The sequence below is a fragment of the Castanea sativa genome, chromosome 6 (genome assembly GCF_040712315.1).
Source record: "Castanea sativa cultivar Marrone di Chiusa Pesio chromosome 6, ASM4071231v1".
In the NCBI taxonomy this organism is placed as follows: domain Eukaryota; kingdom Viridiplantae; phylum Streptophyta; class Magnoliopsida; order Fagales; family Fagaceae; genus Castanea; species Castanea sativa.
In genome coordinates, this window is record NC_134018.1 from 37,346,108 (window position 1) to 37,360,561 (window position 14,454).

At 39.9% G+C, this 14,454-nt stretch overlaps 1 protein-coding gene across 1 annotated transcript; it reads left to right on the forward strand.

Moving 5' to 3' along the window:
- The first annotated feature begins 8,006 nt into the window (after window positions 1-8,006).
- On the forward strand, window positions 8,007-10,716 carry LOC142641244 (uncharacterized). The gene is made up of 5 exons (XM_075815643.1): window positions 8,007-8,188; window positions 8,311-9,183; window positions 9,268-9,447; window positions 9,528-9,919; window positions 10,008-10,716. Exons 2-5 carry the CDS (start codon window positions 8,337-8,339, stop codon window positions 10,545-10,547), a joined length of 1,959 nt encoding a protein of 652 aa, XP_075671758.1. The 5' UTR covers window positions 8,007-8,188; window positions 8,311-8,336; the 3' UTR covers window positions 10,548-10,716.
- The last annotated feature ends 3,738 nt before the right edge of the window (window positions 10,717-14,454 follow it).

A 14,454-nucleotide genomic window follows, 5' to 3' on the forward strand; every position in this document is an offset into this window, starting at 1 on the left:
TCTGCCACGGTAGTTGGGAGAAAAGAAGAAAGCTGAAGAAGAGAAAAAATATCCGTTGAACAAAGGAGGAGCGCACCGTTTTGATCAAATGGAGCTGTGCTTGTGCAATCAGATGGAAGCTGTACGCACCGTTGTCATCACAGATGGCTTTGTGAAGGCTACATGGACACCCCATCACGCATGCGTTGGACTTTTTAATGAAACGGTGCGTCTTAGCTCTTTGTTTTTAGAAGGTGTCCATGAACAGTACCCCCCATGCATTTTAAATTTTAATGAAACGCTGAAAGCTCTTTTCTTCATCTGCGTTTCTCCTCAGCGCGTTTTTGTGTCACTGTACACGTGGGTCCCAGCATATCACAAACGCAAACGCACAGACACAGGGATAAGCTGGATCCAAACAGTCACTAAGCCTCATTTCTTTTAGCACTGTTAACAAAAACTCGGCTATAAGTTGGCTATAGTCTCATTTTTAGCAAACATAGTTTAAACTATTGACCTATAGGTTATGCCTATAGTTGTGTTTATAGGTGTTTATAGCTGCGTTTAGAAAATGTGGCTATAAGACCAGCCAAATAATTTTTTATTTTTATTTTTATTTTTCAGATGACCTATGGCTGGGTTTATAAAACGCAGCTTTAGCTTACCTATAGCTGCATTTGAAAAAACGTGGCTATTGATCTGTCAGACCTATAGTTACAGCTTTTAGGCAACAACTAAAAATGCGGCTATAGACCAAATTGACCTATAACCAAGGAAGTCAATACTGTACCGGAGGCTATACCGGTTTGGTCACTGGTACGATATATTTTGGATACTGGTCAATACTGGTGTACCGTTTCAGATTTACCGCTATTTTATATATTTAACATATATATATAATAAAAAATGTGAATTTTTTAGTTTTTATTTTCTTCCACTATCTTTAGTATTTTATTATTGTTATTATTATTATTATTATTATTATTATTATAATAATATTTTTTTTCCTATATCTAATTACTCCTTCCCTCGTTTTTATCACCTTCAGGTAATTTTCTTTCACACTTTTTTTTTTTTAATGTTTCACAGGCAGGCCTAATTGATAGCTCTTCCCATTTTGTCTTCTTTTTTTCTCCTCCACATCACTAGCTTGTCCTAGTCACCTGACACCTACCTCCAATTTCCAAGAACCTTTTATCTTCACACATTTAAACTTAACTCTTCAATTTTCAAAGTTCATTCATTCATTTATTTTTACTTCTGATCTATCTCCTTTAGTTTCACCTCACCTCTCTCTCTAGTTTCATCTCCTCTCTCAAGGTGGCACGGCCAGCCAGCTGCTCATTGGCGTTGCGTCTCAGTATCAGCGTTAAGGGAAGAACATACGAAGAAGGTAGAAAGTATAAATTAGTAGAAAGAAGCGTTTGTGTGTCTAAGTTAGGTACCGGTTTGGAATTTGTTTTCCGGCCGAAATCCGGTATATACGCCGGTATAGCCGAAACGACTCCGGTATGTCCGGTATTTAAACCGGTACGAAATATGCTCATTTTTGTGCCGGCCTAACCTCCGGTACGGTATATACCGACTGCACCGGCCGGTACGGTACGAAATAAACTTCCTTGCCTATAACTACGTTTTTAGGAGCTATAGCCTGCGTTTTTTTGTAGTGGTTAAAAAATGATGATTAATTAAAATAAAAAAGTGACAAACAACCCAAAAAAAAAAAAGCAATCACCCAATTATGTACTTATTAAATAAAACAAAAAAGTAACACATTTATTTAGCAAAAAACATTGTGTATATGCAAATGGATGAAGGAAAAAAAAAAAAAGCAAACAAAGCAACTAGACAAAAGGAAGAAGCCCATGTGCAAGTGCATATGGGCATTTTTGTCCATTAAGCAGCTCCATTTTTTCCCTTCAGTTTTTTTCCCATTTTGGAGAGAGAACTTTTTGGTAGACACCATCTATTTCCTTTCTCCCCACCCAACCAAACACACTCTAAAAAGTTTTCTTTCTCATTTTCCCTCCAATGTGTTCCATCCACCATATTTCACCTCCAAACAAACACACCCTTAGGCTTGGATCCAAATGAGGGAAGACAGAGAGTGTGAAACATGTATTATGAAGGGTTAAAGTAGCATATTCTATGGGTTGGATCAGATTGGATTGTATTATAAAGTAGCATTTTCTCTCCAAGGTTTTCCATCCACCATATTTCACCTCCAAACAAACACACCCTTAGGCTTGGATCCAAATGAGGGAAGACAGGGAGTAAACATGTATTATGAAGGGTTAAAGTAGCATGTTGGATTGGATTGGGTTGAGTAAAAATGAGTCATCTTAAATGGATTGCAAGTGAGTTGGGTTGACGATCAGGCTAAAGGTCAGGTCAAATTATGGGTTGATTAGTATTTTCTTACATAAAAAAATAAAAAAAATAAACAAAAAAATACTAAATGTCAAAAATAACAAAATATTAAAAATAAAAGTTAAATAATATATAGATTCTTATGTTTATACAATTCAAAATTCACTAATGATATAAAATAAAAAAGCTATATGTCGTTGATCATGTCAAGTTATTGGCCTTCTTAGGTGTACTTATTCCTATTGCTTCTATAATAATAAAAAAGTTATATTATAACTTGGAAACAAAAATAAATAAAAAAATTTTGAAATTAAAACATAACATACTAGGTAAAGAAGAATAAGTAAATATTTAATATGAATTGCACTTTAGTCTACTCAATGTTAGTAATAGATCCAACACTAAAAATTTTGATATGTGAGAATTGCAACTCAAGTTCACAAGTAATTTTGTCACTATCTTCACCTATATAAAAAAAAATTTAATATAGCTTAAGAATAACATGAAAGCAAGTCAATAAAGAATAAAAATTTTATAACTATGATTGTTTTATAAATAAATTAAATTACCTTCAAATGCATATAATTATTTTTTAGTGCACGACATAGCTTCCAGATTCTTAGGCATAAGACAAGGTCGGGTTTGAACCTGACCCAAAAAAGGCTTGGTTTGAATCAAATTAATCATTTTTACTCTAGGTAAAACGTTCTTGAGTTTAGGTCAAACTAATGGGTTTGGGTCTAATTTTGCCGGGTCTAAATCAAGTTAACGGTTGTGGGTCCCAAGTTAAGTTAATTGTATGCAGAGAAAAATATATGTATTTTATTTATATGTTATCCACACTACACTAAAAATAAAAGACAAAAAAAAAAAAAAAAAAAAAAAACCTTTGCTTTCATTATCTTGATCCACCTACACTAGGTTATGTATCATATTGAAACTTTAATCATGGTTATTTGATTTATTTTGAATTTTGAGACTTCGGTCTAAGTTTTTCTGAGACTGGAATATTAAGCTTAATTTTGCAAATTGTAATTAATTATTGAATAATCAACTTAAATATTTGAATGAAAGAATATAGTTTTTTTTTTAATATTAGATTTGACAAAATGACCTTAACCCTAATTCCTTTTATTATGAATTTTGGGTTAGGTTGGTTTTTAGAGTTACCATGAATTGAACTATATTTTTCAAATCGAGCAAGTCAATTTGAATTGAAAACTAGCTTAAACCTAATAAGTTGAAAACTACATTTAGGGGGCGTTTGGTTCGCTGTAATGTTACATTACATCATAATATTACGTTATTGTAATCTTACATTAGTATAATCTCAATATAAAAATACAAAATGCCCCAGGAGGGGTGGCCCAATTGGTGTGAGATCCCGCAAGCATGCACATGGTCCCTCGTTCGAGTCGTGGCGGGTACCATGTGGGGGGTGAGTTCCTAGCATGCTTTGCGCCTCCTCCACTGACTCTCTTGGAGTGCTAGGGTGAGATCTGTGATACCCCGATCACAGTAACACCCTGGTCACAATAGCTATGGCTCAATCTAACATTCCCTAATGCGAGGGTGCCCCTATCAGGTCATGCCCTGGGGGGGTAAACCACATATGGTCACCCCTGGCCCCCCCTTCTCATTTATCAAAAATATATATGTGGGAGGTAAAAATTCCCGAATAAACATTTGAGCTTTGGGCTTTATTGACGGGTACCAGTTTGTTTTTTATTAAGGCCTCCAGACCCACATGTCAGTCTGCACTGTAAAGGTCCGAAGAGTTGTCCGAGGAGGAATGTCTCCTCGGACGGGCCCGGCAATGACCCTGGACTTGCCAAGAAGGTTAAAGGCAGAATTCTAGAAAAACTGATGGGTAAGAGGGTGATCCAAGCACCCTCTAGGTGTAAGGATGTGATAGAAATATCTAGGGAAAAGGCTGCTACCTCCACATTAAAGACCCTGCATCTACCTCCCTAGCCACATTAATGGGGAAATGACCTTTGAACAATAGAATTCAACATTCCTGCTATTATTTAAAGACTTCAAGAAGGTGGTGGATAGGACAAGTATCTAAGGGAAAGATTTGTATGACACGTGGATGAACAGTGAAGAGGAAGAAGTATATAAGGAGACGAGAGAGGAAAGAGAAAGGGATCGGCTCCTGAACTAAAAAAAGAACTAAGAATTGTAAACTTGGGCATAGAAAGAAAATATATATACAAATCGTTCTCGGCTTACGTCCGAGAAGGTCTCTTTATCATTTGCATAGATTACGGCATTCTAGCTTGTTAAACAAATTTCCAACATCCCGATCCTAGATTTCAAATCCATACTCTACAAACTTTATTGTATAAGGCTCATTGGGCCTGAGCCCAACACTTGTTTTTGGGTCCGGGTACAATTGTGCACTTACAATATATATATATATATATATATATATATATATAAATACAAAATTATATTATTTAGGAAGATGATGAGATTAAGATAATGTGATATATATATATATATATATATATATATATATATATATATATATTGTAATTTTAAATTATGGCAATTTTAGAAAAATATAATAAACAAAAAACTTTAATGTCACATGACTCACATCATTATAATGTGCATCACATCAAGGACATATTACACCGAACTAAACACCCCATAATAGTTCTATCTCTGTGATTTGAGGAAAAAGAATTATAATGATACACTGAACTGTGGTAGCATTAAAGGTAGAGTAAATTTTCTATTTGTCCCATTAGACTCAATTTATTTTAAATTTATTTTTTGTTTTGTTTTTTTTTTTTTTTGTTTTTTTGTTGAGAAGAACCATTAGATTCAATTGTTAGAGATGAGTTCTGAAACCCAATTTATATGCAACAAGCTATATCTCTCAAAGTGCTTGGTTTTAAACATAGGAGGGCGGGGATCCAAGAATCATCCCCAAGACCGTTAGCAATGTCCGTTTTTGGAACAATTGTATTCAGAAAAACAATGACCTAACTTTAATGTCATGCACTGTCATACCCAGTTTTTTTTGGTAAGTCACTGTCATACCCAGTTCGTCTTTCGTAAAAAAGTACTATATTCATAGCCTCCATTAATTCTATGTAGGCCAAAACCTTTCACATGGTTTTGCATTTGGAATTCCATGGCTTGAATGACAGGTCTCTGGGACCATCCTTTTTGCCCCACCAAAAGTTTCAAAGAATTGAATCAATTTTGAAGCAAATGAACTTGGAAAATTGAAAAGATGCTAAGTACAATAGTTTATGCCGCAAAAAATGACCTTGTTGATTGAGCTAAATGTTTTTGCTTCACTCCTACACCTTAAGTTGAATTTTACTATGCACCACCTGATTCAAAGGAGCTGCTCGTGTTCTGTTTTGGCTTAGAGGGATGTCCAGGTTGGGCAGATTATTTTTCTGTGAAAAAAAAGAAAAAGGACAGTTGGACTAATTAAGGAGAATAATATATGTATTCTCTTTTTATCCCCTATACTAAAAAGATCATATTTTTCCGTCTACAATACATTAAGTATCATATGGAAACTTTGATTTTGGATTTTGAGTCTTAAGTTAAATATGTTAGTTCAATTTATTTTGGTTAAAACTTTGTTTTATGACGTTAGAATCTTAGTCCCAACTGTGTACATTACAACCATTGATTGAAATGATTAGCCTATGTATCCAATAATAATAAGCTTAGGGAAAATTCACTTTTAACCCTATAATTTAAGGGTAGTTTAAATCAAATCCTATAATTTTAAAAGGTACTAAATCAAATCATGAACTTTTGAAAGGTAAATTAAACCTTAGGGTCAAAATTGGTGTAATACGAACCTCCACCGCCAATGCACTCCATTGCAACAAGTTTTTTTTTTTTTTTTTTTTTCTTAAATATAAATAATTTCATATTTTGATATGGTTAGGTTAGATTTGTTTTGTTTTGGGTAATTTTGGTTAGATTGGTTTTTGATTAAAGTATTTGGGTTTGATTTAGATATTACTTCGATTTCACCAAGCCTAAAAAGTGTATCATCCAAAGCTACTTTGTCATTTGATGAAGTTGCTTCTTTACACTCCTAACCTTTTAATTACTTGTTATACCAAAATAAATTTGAATATGGCTGAGATGTCAATACATTTATTATTATTTCTTTTTGATAAATTAATAATTGAAATGGATGAATTTAAATATTAAACATATTTTTTAATAAAATTAAGAAATGACAGTTGAGTTACAAAACTTATAGCTTATTATCGTGGCTCCAACTACATCAAAATTAACACCAAATGAAGACAAGAAAACATTATTTTATTTATTTCCTTTGATGTGATGGGTGGCAAATAAGGAAGGACAACGATTCAACGACAAAATCAATCACAAGCCGTCCATTTAGGTCCTAACAGAAACCCATACAAAGCCAAATGCCTAAGTAATAATCCAATCTATCCAAAGTTCCAAACTACCCAAAACAAATCTAACCAAATAAAAAATCTGAAATAAAAAATAAAAACAAGAAAAAAGACAAGAAAAGAAAGCGTACTTAGTAGAGCCGGTGGTGGTCTTGGTGGAGGCTTGTAGCGTCGACACTGACATTACTACATTACTTTGTCTCTCTCCTCCAAACTACTTCTATTTCTTTTCTTTTTTATTTCCACGTTATTATTTGATAGTTAACGATTACTTGATAGTGTTACGCTGATTTTAACTCCATGTTTACTTTATAACCTTTCAAAATTTTAAGGTTTAATTTAGTACTTCTTTTTATAAAGAAATTTAGTAATTTTGAAACTATGAGGTTTAATATGTGCCATCTATAAGATTTAATGTGAAATTTACGCTCTTAAAAAATTAAATTTACACTAAACTTTTATTTATATATATAATTGGGGGTGGGGCTAATGGGATTTGACCCTGATTGTCTCTATTAAAAATTGGGAAATGTTTTGCTGTATATAGGAGTATGTGATAGTAAAAAGAAATTGATCACATACATTCAAGGGGTATGTACAATGCACATTGATGAAGCAGTATCTCGTTGATTTGCTTGGATTCGTCCAGACGACTCCTGTAAGTACTCTGACGACCCTGTGGAGGCAGGAATTTACTCAAATGGTCACCGGTGTGGTGCCTGCCACAACGCCTCCGATGATAAAGTCAGTATTGAAGAAGATAATGATTGAAATACCAGAAAAAATGACTCAGGTGGTGATGTTGTTTTTTTATGTACCTTGTATTGGTGTTGTGAGGGTTTTATATACCCTTGGGGATTGTAGCCGTTGGAGTGTTAATGCCTCCCTGATAACGTCTCTGGTGGAGTTATGGACTTTAATGTGTTCCCGTCGGTTCGTCCAGCTGGTCCTGTAACGGTTGGGGCTTTATTGGCAGCATTGAATGGCATTAATTCTTTTTGATGACGCAGATATTGGTCATGTTCGTCCGTGAAGGCAACTTCGTCTATAATTATACTCGTCAGCTACGTATTCGTCAGTACCATCAGATGCCCCCGGGCTTTACGGTCGTCAGTGACGATCGTGGAAGCCGAACAGTTTTTTTTTTTTTTTTTGTCCTTTAGGATTTCGTGCCGCATTGAATGCGTTATGGCGGCGTTGCGTGGGTCGTGGCCACGTGGCGTGATGGGGTTGGAAAGGGACTGACCTTTGGGTTTCCCGCCGATTTTCGGTTTCCACCTCTATTTTGGCTTTTAAACTCATTTCTCTGCACTTTACTTTTTCATTTCCTTCCAAACTCCAGTTTTTCTCCTCTAAGCATCCTCTTCGCACGTTTCTTTGCTCCTTTTTGGTTCTTGGCTGTTGGGCTCTTTGCTGTCTCCGAGGTAAGCTTCTTCATTCTCTCTCTTTTTTCTTTTTTTTTTTTTTTCTTTGCAAGTATCTGATTTTTGTTTTTTCTTTGTGGTTCTCCCTGTTTGTTTCTCTCTTCTTTCTGTGGGAATCTTAGTATTCTTCTTTGTAGACTGGAAGTTCATGGTCAGTAATTTAGAGGTTAGGGAAAACTGTCCTTCAATTTCTTTTCTTTTTGCTCGCTTAGGGGGGTCATTAGGTGTTTTCCCCAATTTGAGGGGCTTTGTTTCGGAGGGTAGCAGTTTAGGTGTTGTTTTGGGTGATTTATACCCATTGCTCCGAGAGTCCGTCGATTGGTTTGAAGATTTGGTGAAGAAGCTTAGGTTGATGTCAGAGGTTAGGTCTAGTGACCTCGATACTGGGTTGTCGTCTAGCGACGGTCCTATGGAGGGAGATACGGCCGTCTCTACTTTTAGAGAGGTTAGGGCTTTCCATGCCCTCGTGGAGCCGTGCGGATTAGATTCTGACGCCGTCAATCGGTTTAGAGATAGATTTCAATTTCCAGAGCGGGTCCGTGTTCGTCGCCCCACTGACGATGACAGGGCTTGCTCGTTTTTCCCCGGTGAAGTGTGCTTCTATGAGGCCGCTTTCACTTGTGGACTTAGGCTTCCCGTCCACCCGTTTGTGATGGAGCTCCTGGCATATCTGGGGATTGCCCCCGGGCAACTTATGCCCAATTCGTGGAGAATAGTGGTCAACTGTATGGAAATATGGTTGGCCGCTAACGGGGATATGATTAAGGTAAACGAGCTCGTATATTTATACCGTCTAAAAGAGTCCAAAGAGTACGGGTATTACGAGCTAGTACCTTGGGAGAGAAGAACCAGGATCGTCAAGGGCTTACCTTCGTCCTTCAGATACTGGAAGTCCAGATTTGTGTTTGTGTCTGGGGACAATTTTGAGACTCCCTCCAGCCAGGACTGGGGTGAGATCCCCAGGTTGCTTCGTCGGTGGGGAACCCCGACCTTAGGTGCGTCAGTCTACTTTCTCGCCCTTTTTTTTTTATATATATATTTTTGGGTGATTGTTACTAATTTCCTTCGTCCTCGTGCAGCTAAACGAAGACCGAAGTTGAAAAGCAGGTACAAGGAGCGCGTTGAGGCGGCCATCACTTATTCCCAATCCATTGACAATTGGGACGACTTGGTAGACCCGAGGACACTCGCTTTCTACAACCTCGGCCCCGATCCGTCTTCCTACGTCTTACGAAGCCTTGATATCGAGGGAAAGAAGAGTAAGCTTCTAAGTTCGTTGGTCTGGACCCTGAGGCTGTACTTGTTCAATTTACTCTTTCTAAATTTTTCCCTTTTGCAGAGATGACGACGAAATTCAACAAGGGCATGTATGAAAAAATGAGGTCCAAGAAAGACGAACCCTTGTCGAGCCTCGGGAAGAAGGTGGTTCGAGTGAAGGGCAAGGTTACTTCCGTTACTCCGACAGTCTCGACCACACCCGTGGTTTCGGGTGCCGAGACGACGAGGACGGCTTCTCCAGCCACTTCAGTAGAAGAAATTCCGACACCCGCTTCCAAGAGGCCTCGCACATCTGACAAAGAAAAGGATAATTCCGGATCGTCCTCAATTTGGGATGACGAGAGGTTGGCGACGGATCGGGCTCGTGGGGTAGTGAATGCCGAGGACCTGAAGGTGCTTTCAGGTTCGACTCCAGCTGAGTTGATGGGTCGTCATATCCATAAACTCGTCCAGGTAAATCGTTTGTTTCTCGTGACGCCTTTACACATAAGCCTCTCTCTTTCTTATTTATTCTTTTGCATGCCCTTTTTTTTTTTTTTAGGTGTTGGGGGAAGCCGTCCATTTTTCAGCGGAGTATCAAGCTCAGGAGGCCAAGGTCGAGTCTTCGCTTTCTCGGATCAAAGTCCTGGAGATGGAGAACTCGAGGCTGAAGAGGGAGCTGACAACCGCGATGGAGGATGTTCACCAATACAAGGACGAGGTCAAAAAGCTGGGCGACGATCTTAAGGTTGAACAGCAGCTGGTTCTGGAAAAGGACGAGCAGCTCGCAGCCGCGAAGGAAAAAATCAAGGTCGTCGCCTCTAGGGCAATCGAGGGCTTCCAGCAGACTGAAGAGTACAACTCTGTGCTCTTCAGTTGGTACTTTAAGGGGTTTGAGCTCTTGAGGAGGTATTGCATCAAGCATCCTTCCGGGGTGGATCTGGAGGCGCTGGATATGGAGGAGGTCGACAAGGAGATCTCTGCTGACGAGGCTGCCCTAGCCGCCGCCGCCGAAGCCCCTGAAGACGTTCCTGATGCTCCCGTCATCAACGCCCCTGCCCTTGATGCCCCAGCTGGAGACGATGCCGACCCGGTAGTTTGAACCTGTAATCAAAAAGTTTTTATTACGTGTATTTATTTTTTTTTTTTGAGGTGCCTGACATGTTTTTCAGGCTTAATTTCCTGGACAATTAGAAATTTTCATGTGTATTTTTATCCCAGTGTTTATGGGTTTTTTTTTTTTTTTTTGGAACAATGGCCTCAGGTTTTAGGCTTTTATAATATTGCATCTACTTGGATATATTCTGTTATAAAAATATTTTTTTGTGTCCGTCAGTAATGTTCGTCCACTGGATGGGAACGTGATCACTTAATCCTTCTCCTGTACTTAGGCGTTTTTCTTCTTCTTTTTTTTTTTTTTTTGCTTCGTCAATGATGTGTCTCCGTCTATGCGGGACCTCATTACTTAGGCAAAAGTTCTTTGCTTTAGTATTCGTTAGTAATATACTTCCGTCTAGGCGGAATTTTATTACTTAGACAAAAATTCTTTGCTTTTGTCTTCGTCAGTAATGTACATCCGTCTAGGCGGAATCTTATTACTTAGACAAAAGTTCTTTGCTTTTGTCTTCGTCAGTAATGTACATCCGTCTAGGTGGAATCTTATTACTTAGACAAAAGTTCTTTGCTTTTGTCTTCGTCAGTAATGTACATCCGTCTATGCGGAATCTTATTACTTGGACAAAAGTTCTTTGCTTTTGTCTTCGTCAGTAATGTACATCCGTCTAGGCGGAATCTTATTACTTGGACAAAAGTTCTTTGCTTTTGTCTTCGTCAGTAATGTACATCCGTCTAGGCGGAATCTTATTACTTGGACAAAAGTTCTTTGCTTTTGTCTTCGTCAGTAATGTACATCCGTCTAGGCGGAATCTTATTACTTGGACAAAAGTTCTTTGCTTTTGTATTCGTCAGTAATGTACATCCGTCTAGGCGGAATCTTATTACTTAGACATTTTTTTTTTTTTTTTTTTTTTTAACTCCCCGAGACTTGGTACCTGTATGAGCACATCATTTGAAAAATCATTTCATTAATTTTCGGTAATTAGTACATTCTTGATCTATGTCTGTTGGTGGTACTTCTTCAAGTTTTCTATGTTCCAAGGTCGCGGGAGTTTTTGTCCGTCCAGGGTCTCCAAGTGATAGCTTCCTTGTCGTGAGTAGTGCACGACCTTGTAAGGCCCTTCCCATGTTGGGCCAAGTTTCCCGTGGGCGGGTTCTCTAGTTGCAGTCGTCACCTTACGTAAGACGAGATCGCCAATTTCTAGTCTTCTGAGCCTGACCCTTTTGTTGTAGTATTCAGTCATCTTACGTTGGTACTTCTTCGTCATGTTCGATGCCTTGTCCCTTACCTCGTCTAAGCAATCCAGATTGATTCGAAGCTGGTCGTCATTATTCTCCTCGCGGAAGACTTCTCGCCGGGTGCTGGTCATACCCACCTCGACTGGGATTACTGCTTCAGTGCCATAAGTGAGCCTGAAGGGCGTCTCTCCCGTGGGGGTTCTTGCTGTCGTCCTGTAGGCCCACAAGACATTGGGCAATTCTTCTGGCCACGCGCCCTTAGCTTCATCTAGTCGTGCTTTTATGATCTTGAGCAGTGTTCGATTAGTTACCTCCGTCTGTCCGTTAGACTGTGGGTGCCCAGGTGACGAGAACTTATTCTTGATACCCAGTCCCGAGCAAAAGTCTCTAAATCCCTGGCTGTCGAACTGTCGGCCATTGTCTGAAATGATCGTTTGTGGGATCCCGAACCTGCAAATTATGTTTCTCCACACGAAGCCGCGGATTCTTGCTTCTGTGATCGTTGCTATTGCTTCTGCTTCAACCCATTTAGTGAAGTAGTCGATAGCGACGAGCAAGAATCGTACTTGTCCTTTTCCCAACGGTAACGGACCGACGATGTCGATCCCCCATTGTGCAAATGGCCAGGGGGAGGTAATCGTTGTCATCTTCTCTGCTGGCAGCCTCTGGACGTTCCCGAACCTCTGGCACTTATCGCACCTCTTGACGAGCTCCATAGCGTCTTCCTGCATAGTTGGCCAGAAATACCCTGATCTAATAACATTACTTACCAAAGATCTGGGCCCGGCGTGGTCCCCGCATATCCCTTCGTGGATTTCGTGGAGGACGTACTTAGCTTCTTCCTCGTCGAGACACTTCAAATAAGGCAAGGAGAATCCTCTCTTGTATAAGGTATCATTCAAAATTGTGAATCTGGCCGCCCTTGCTTTAATCTTCCTGGCCTCCATTGAGTCATGAGGAAGATGTCCGTCTTGAAGATATGAGACGATCGGTTCCATCCAACCACTCGTGTTCCGGATGGGGAATACCGGGACTTCCTCGATGCTAGGGTATTTTTGAATCTCCATGAGAATCTCCTTGTTCGTTGGTTCTTCTATAGACGAGGCCATTTTGGCGACCTCGTCTGCCTCTGCATTTTGGCTTCTCGGGATCCTGACGAAATTCAACTTGTCGAACCCACGAGCTAGATGCCTGATCAACTTGAGGTACTTCTGCATCCTTTCTTCCTTCGCCTCATACTCTTCCCTGATCTGCCCTATCGCTAGTTTCGAGTCACTCTGAATGAGCAAGTTCTTAATCCCGAGGGCATTGCCAAGTCTTAGTCCCGTCAGTATGCCTTCGTATTCAGCCTCGTTGTTGGTTGCCGGGAATTTTAATTGGACTCCATATTGGAGTTTTTCTCCATTGGGGGTGTTTATAATGATCCCTACTCCTCCCCTCTTTCGGGCTGACGATCCGTCAGTCTGAATCGTCCACTGTTCCGCATCGTCCATGACATCACCATCGTCTGGGAAGGTAAATTCTGCTATGAAGTCCCCTAGAGCTTGCGCCTTGATGGCCGTTCTGGGATGGTATTCGATGTCGAACTGGCTGAGCTCGATTGCCCACTGGACCATTCTCCCAGCTGCTTCAGGCTTGCTCATGGATTTCCTGATGGGTTGATCCGTCATTACAAGGATAGGGTGTGCTTCGAAGTATGGTCGTAGCTTTCGCGAAGCCACTATTAGGGCGAAGACAATCTTCTCAATCCTGGGGTATTTGGCCTCTGCTCCTTGGAAGGCTTGGCTGACATAATAAACTGGGAGCTGCTTCTTGTCTTCTTCTCGGATTAAGGCAGCACTGACGGCTGTGGACGAGGCTGCCAGGTATAAATAAAGGTTCTCTCCTGCTTTTGAGGGACTCAAGACGGGCGAGCTACTCAAGTAGCGCTTGAGTTCTTGAAAAGCTGCCTCACACTCGTCAGTCCAGGCGAACGCTTGCTTCAACGTTTTGAAAAATGGGAGGCATTTGTCCGTCGCTTTAGAGACGAACCTATTCAGCGCAGCTATTCTTCCTGTGAGCTTTTGGACATCTTTGATGGTTTTGGGGGATGCCATGTCGAGTATCGCTTGCACCTTCTCCGGATTTGCTTCTATTCCCCTTTGGGATACCATGAACCCTAAGAACTTTCCCGAAGCTACCCCAAAAACACACTTACTAGGGTTGAGCTTCATCTGGTATCTTCGGAGGGTATTAAATGTCTCTCCCAGGTCGTCCAGGTGAGTCATCTCTTCTTTGCTCTTGACGAGCATATCGTCCACATACACTTCCATATTTCTTCCAATCTGCTTGCTGAACATCTTGTTCACCAATCTTTGGTACGTTGCCCCTGCGTTCTTCAGTCCGAAGGGCATTACCTTATAGCAGTAGAGTCCTTGGCTTGTGATGAATGCAGTTTTTTCCTGATCTTCCTCAGCCATCTTTATCTGGTTGTAACCTGAAAATGCATCCATGAATGTTAGTAATTTATGTCCAGCCGTGGAGTCTACCAACTGATCTATTCTCGGCAGGGGAAAGCTATCTTTCGGGCAGGCTTTGTTTAGGTCCGTGAAGTCTACACACATTCTCCATTTTCCATTTGCTTTCTTCACTAACACGACGTTGGCCAGCCATTC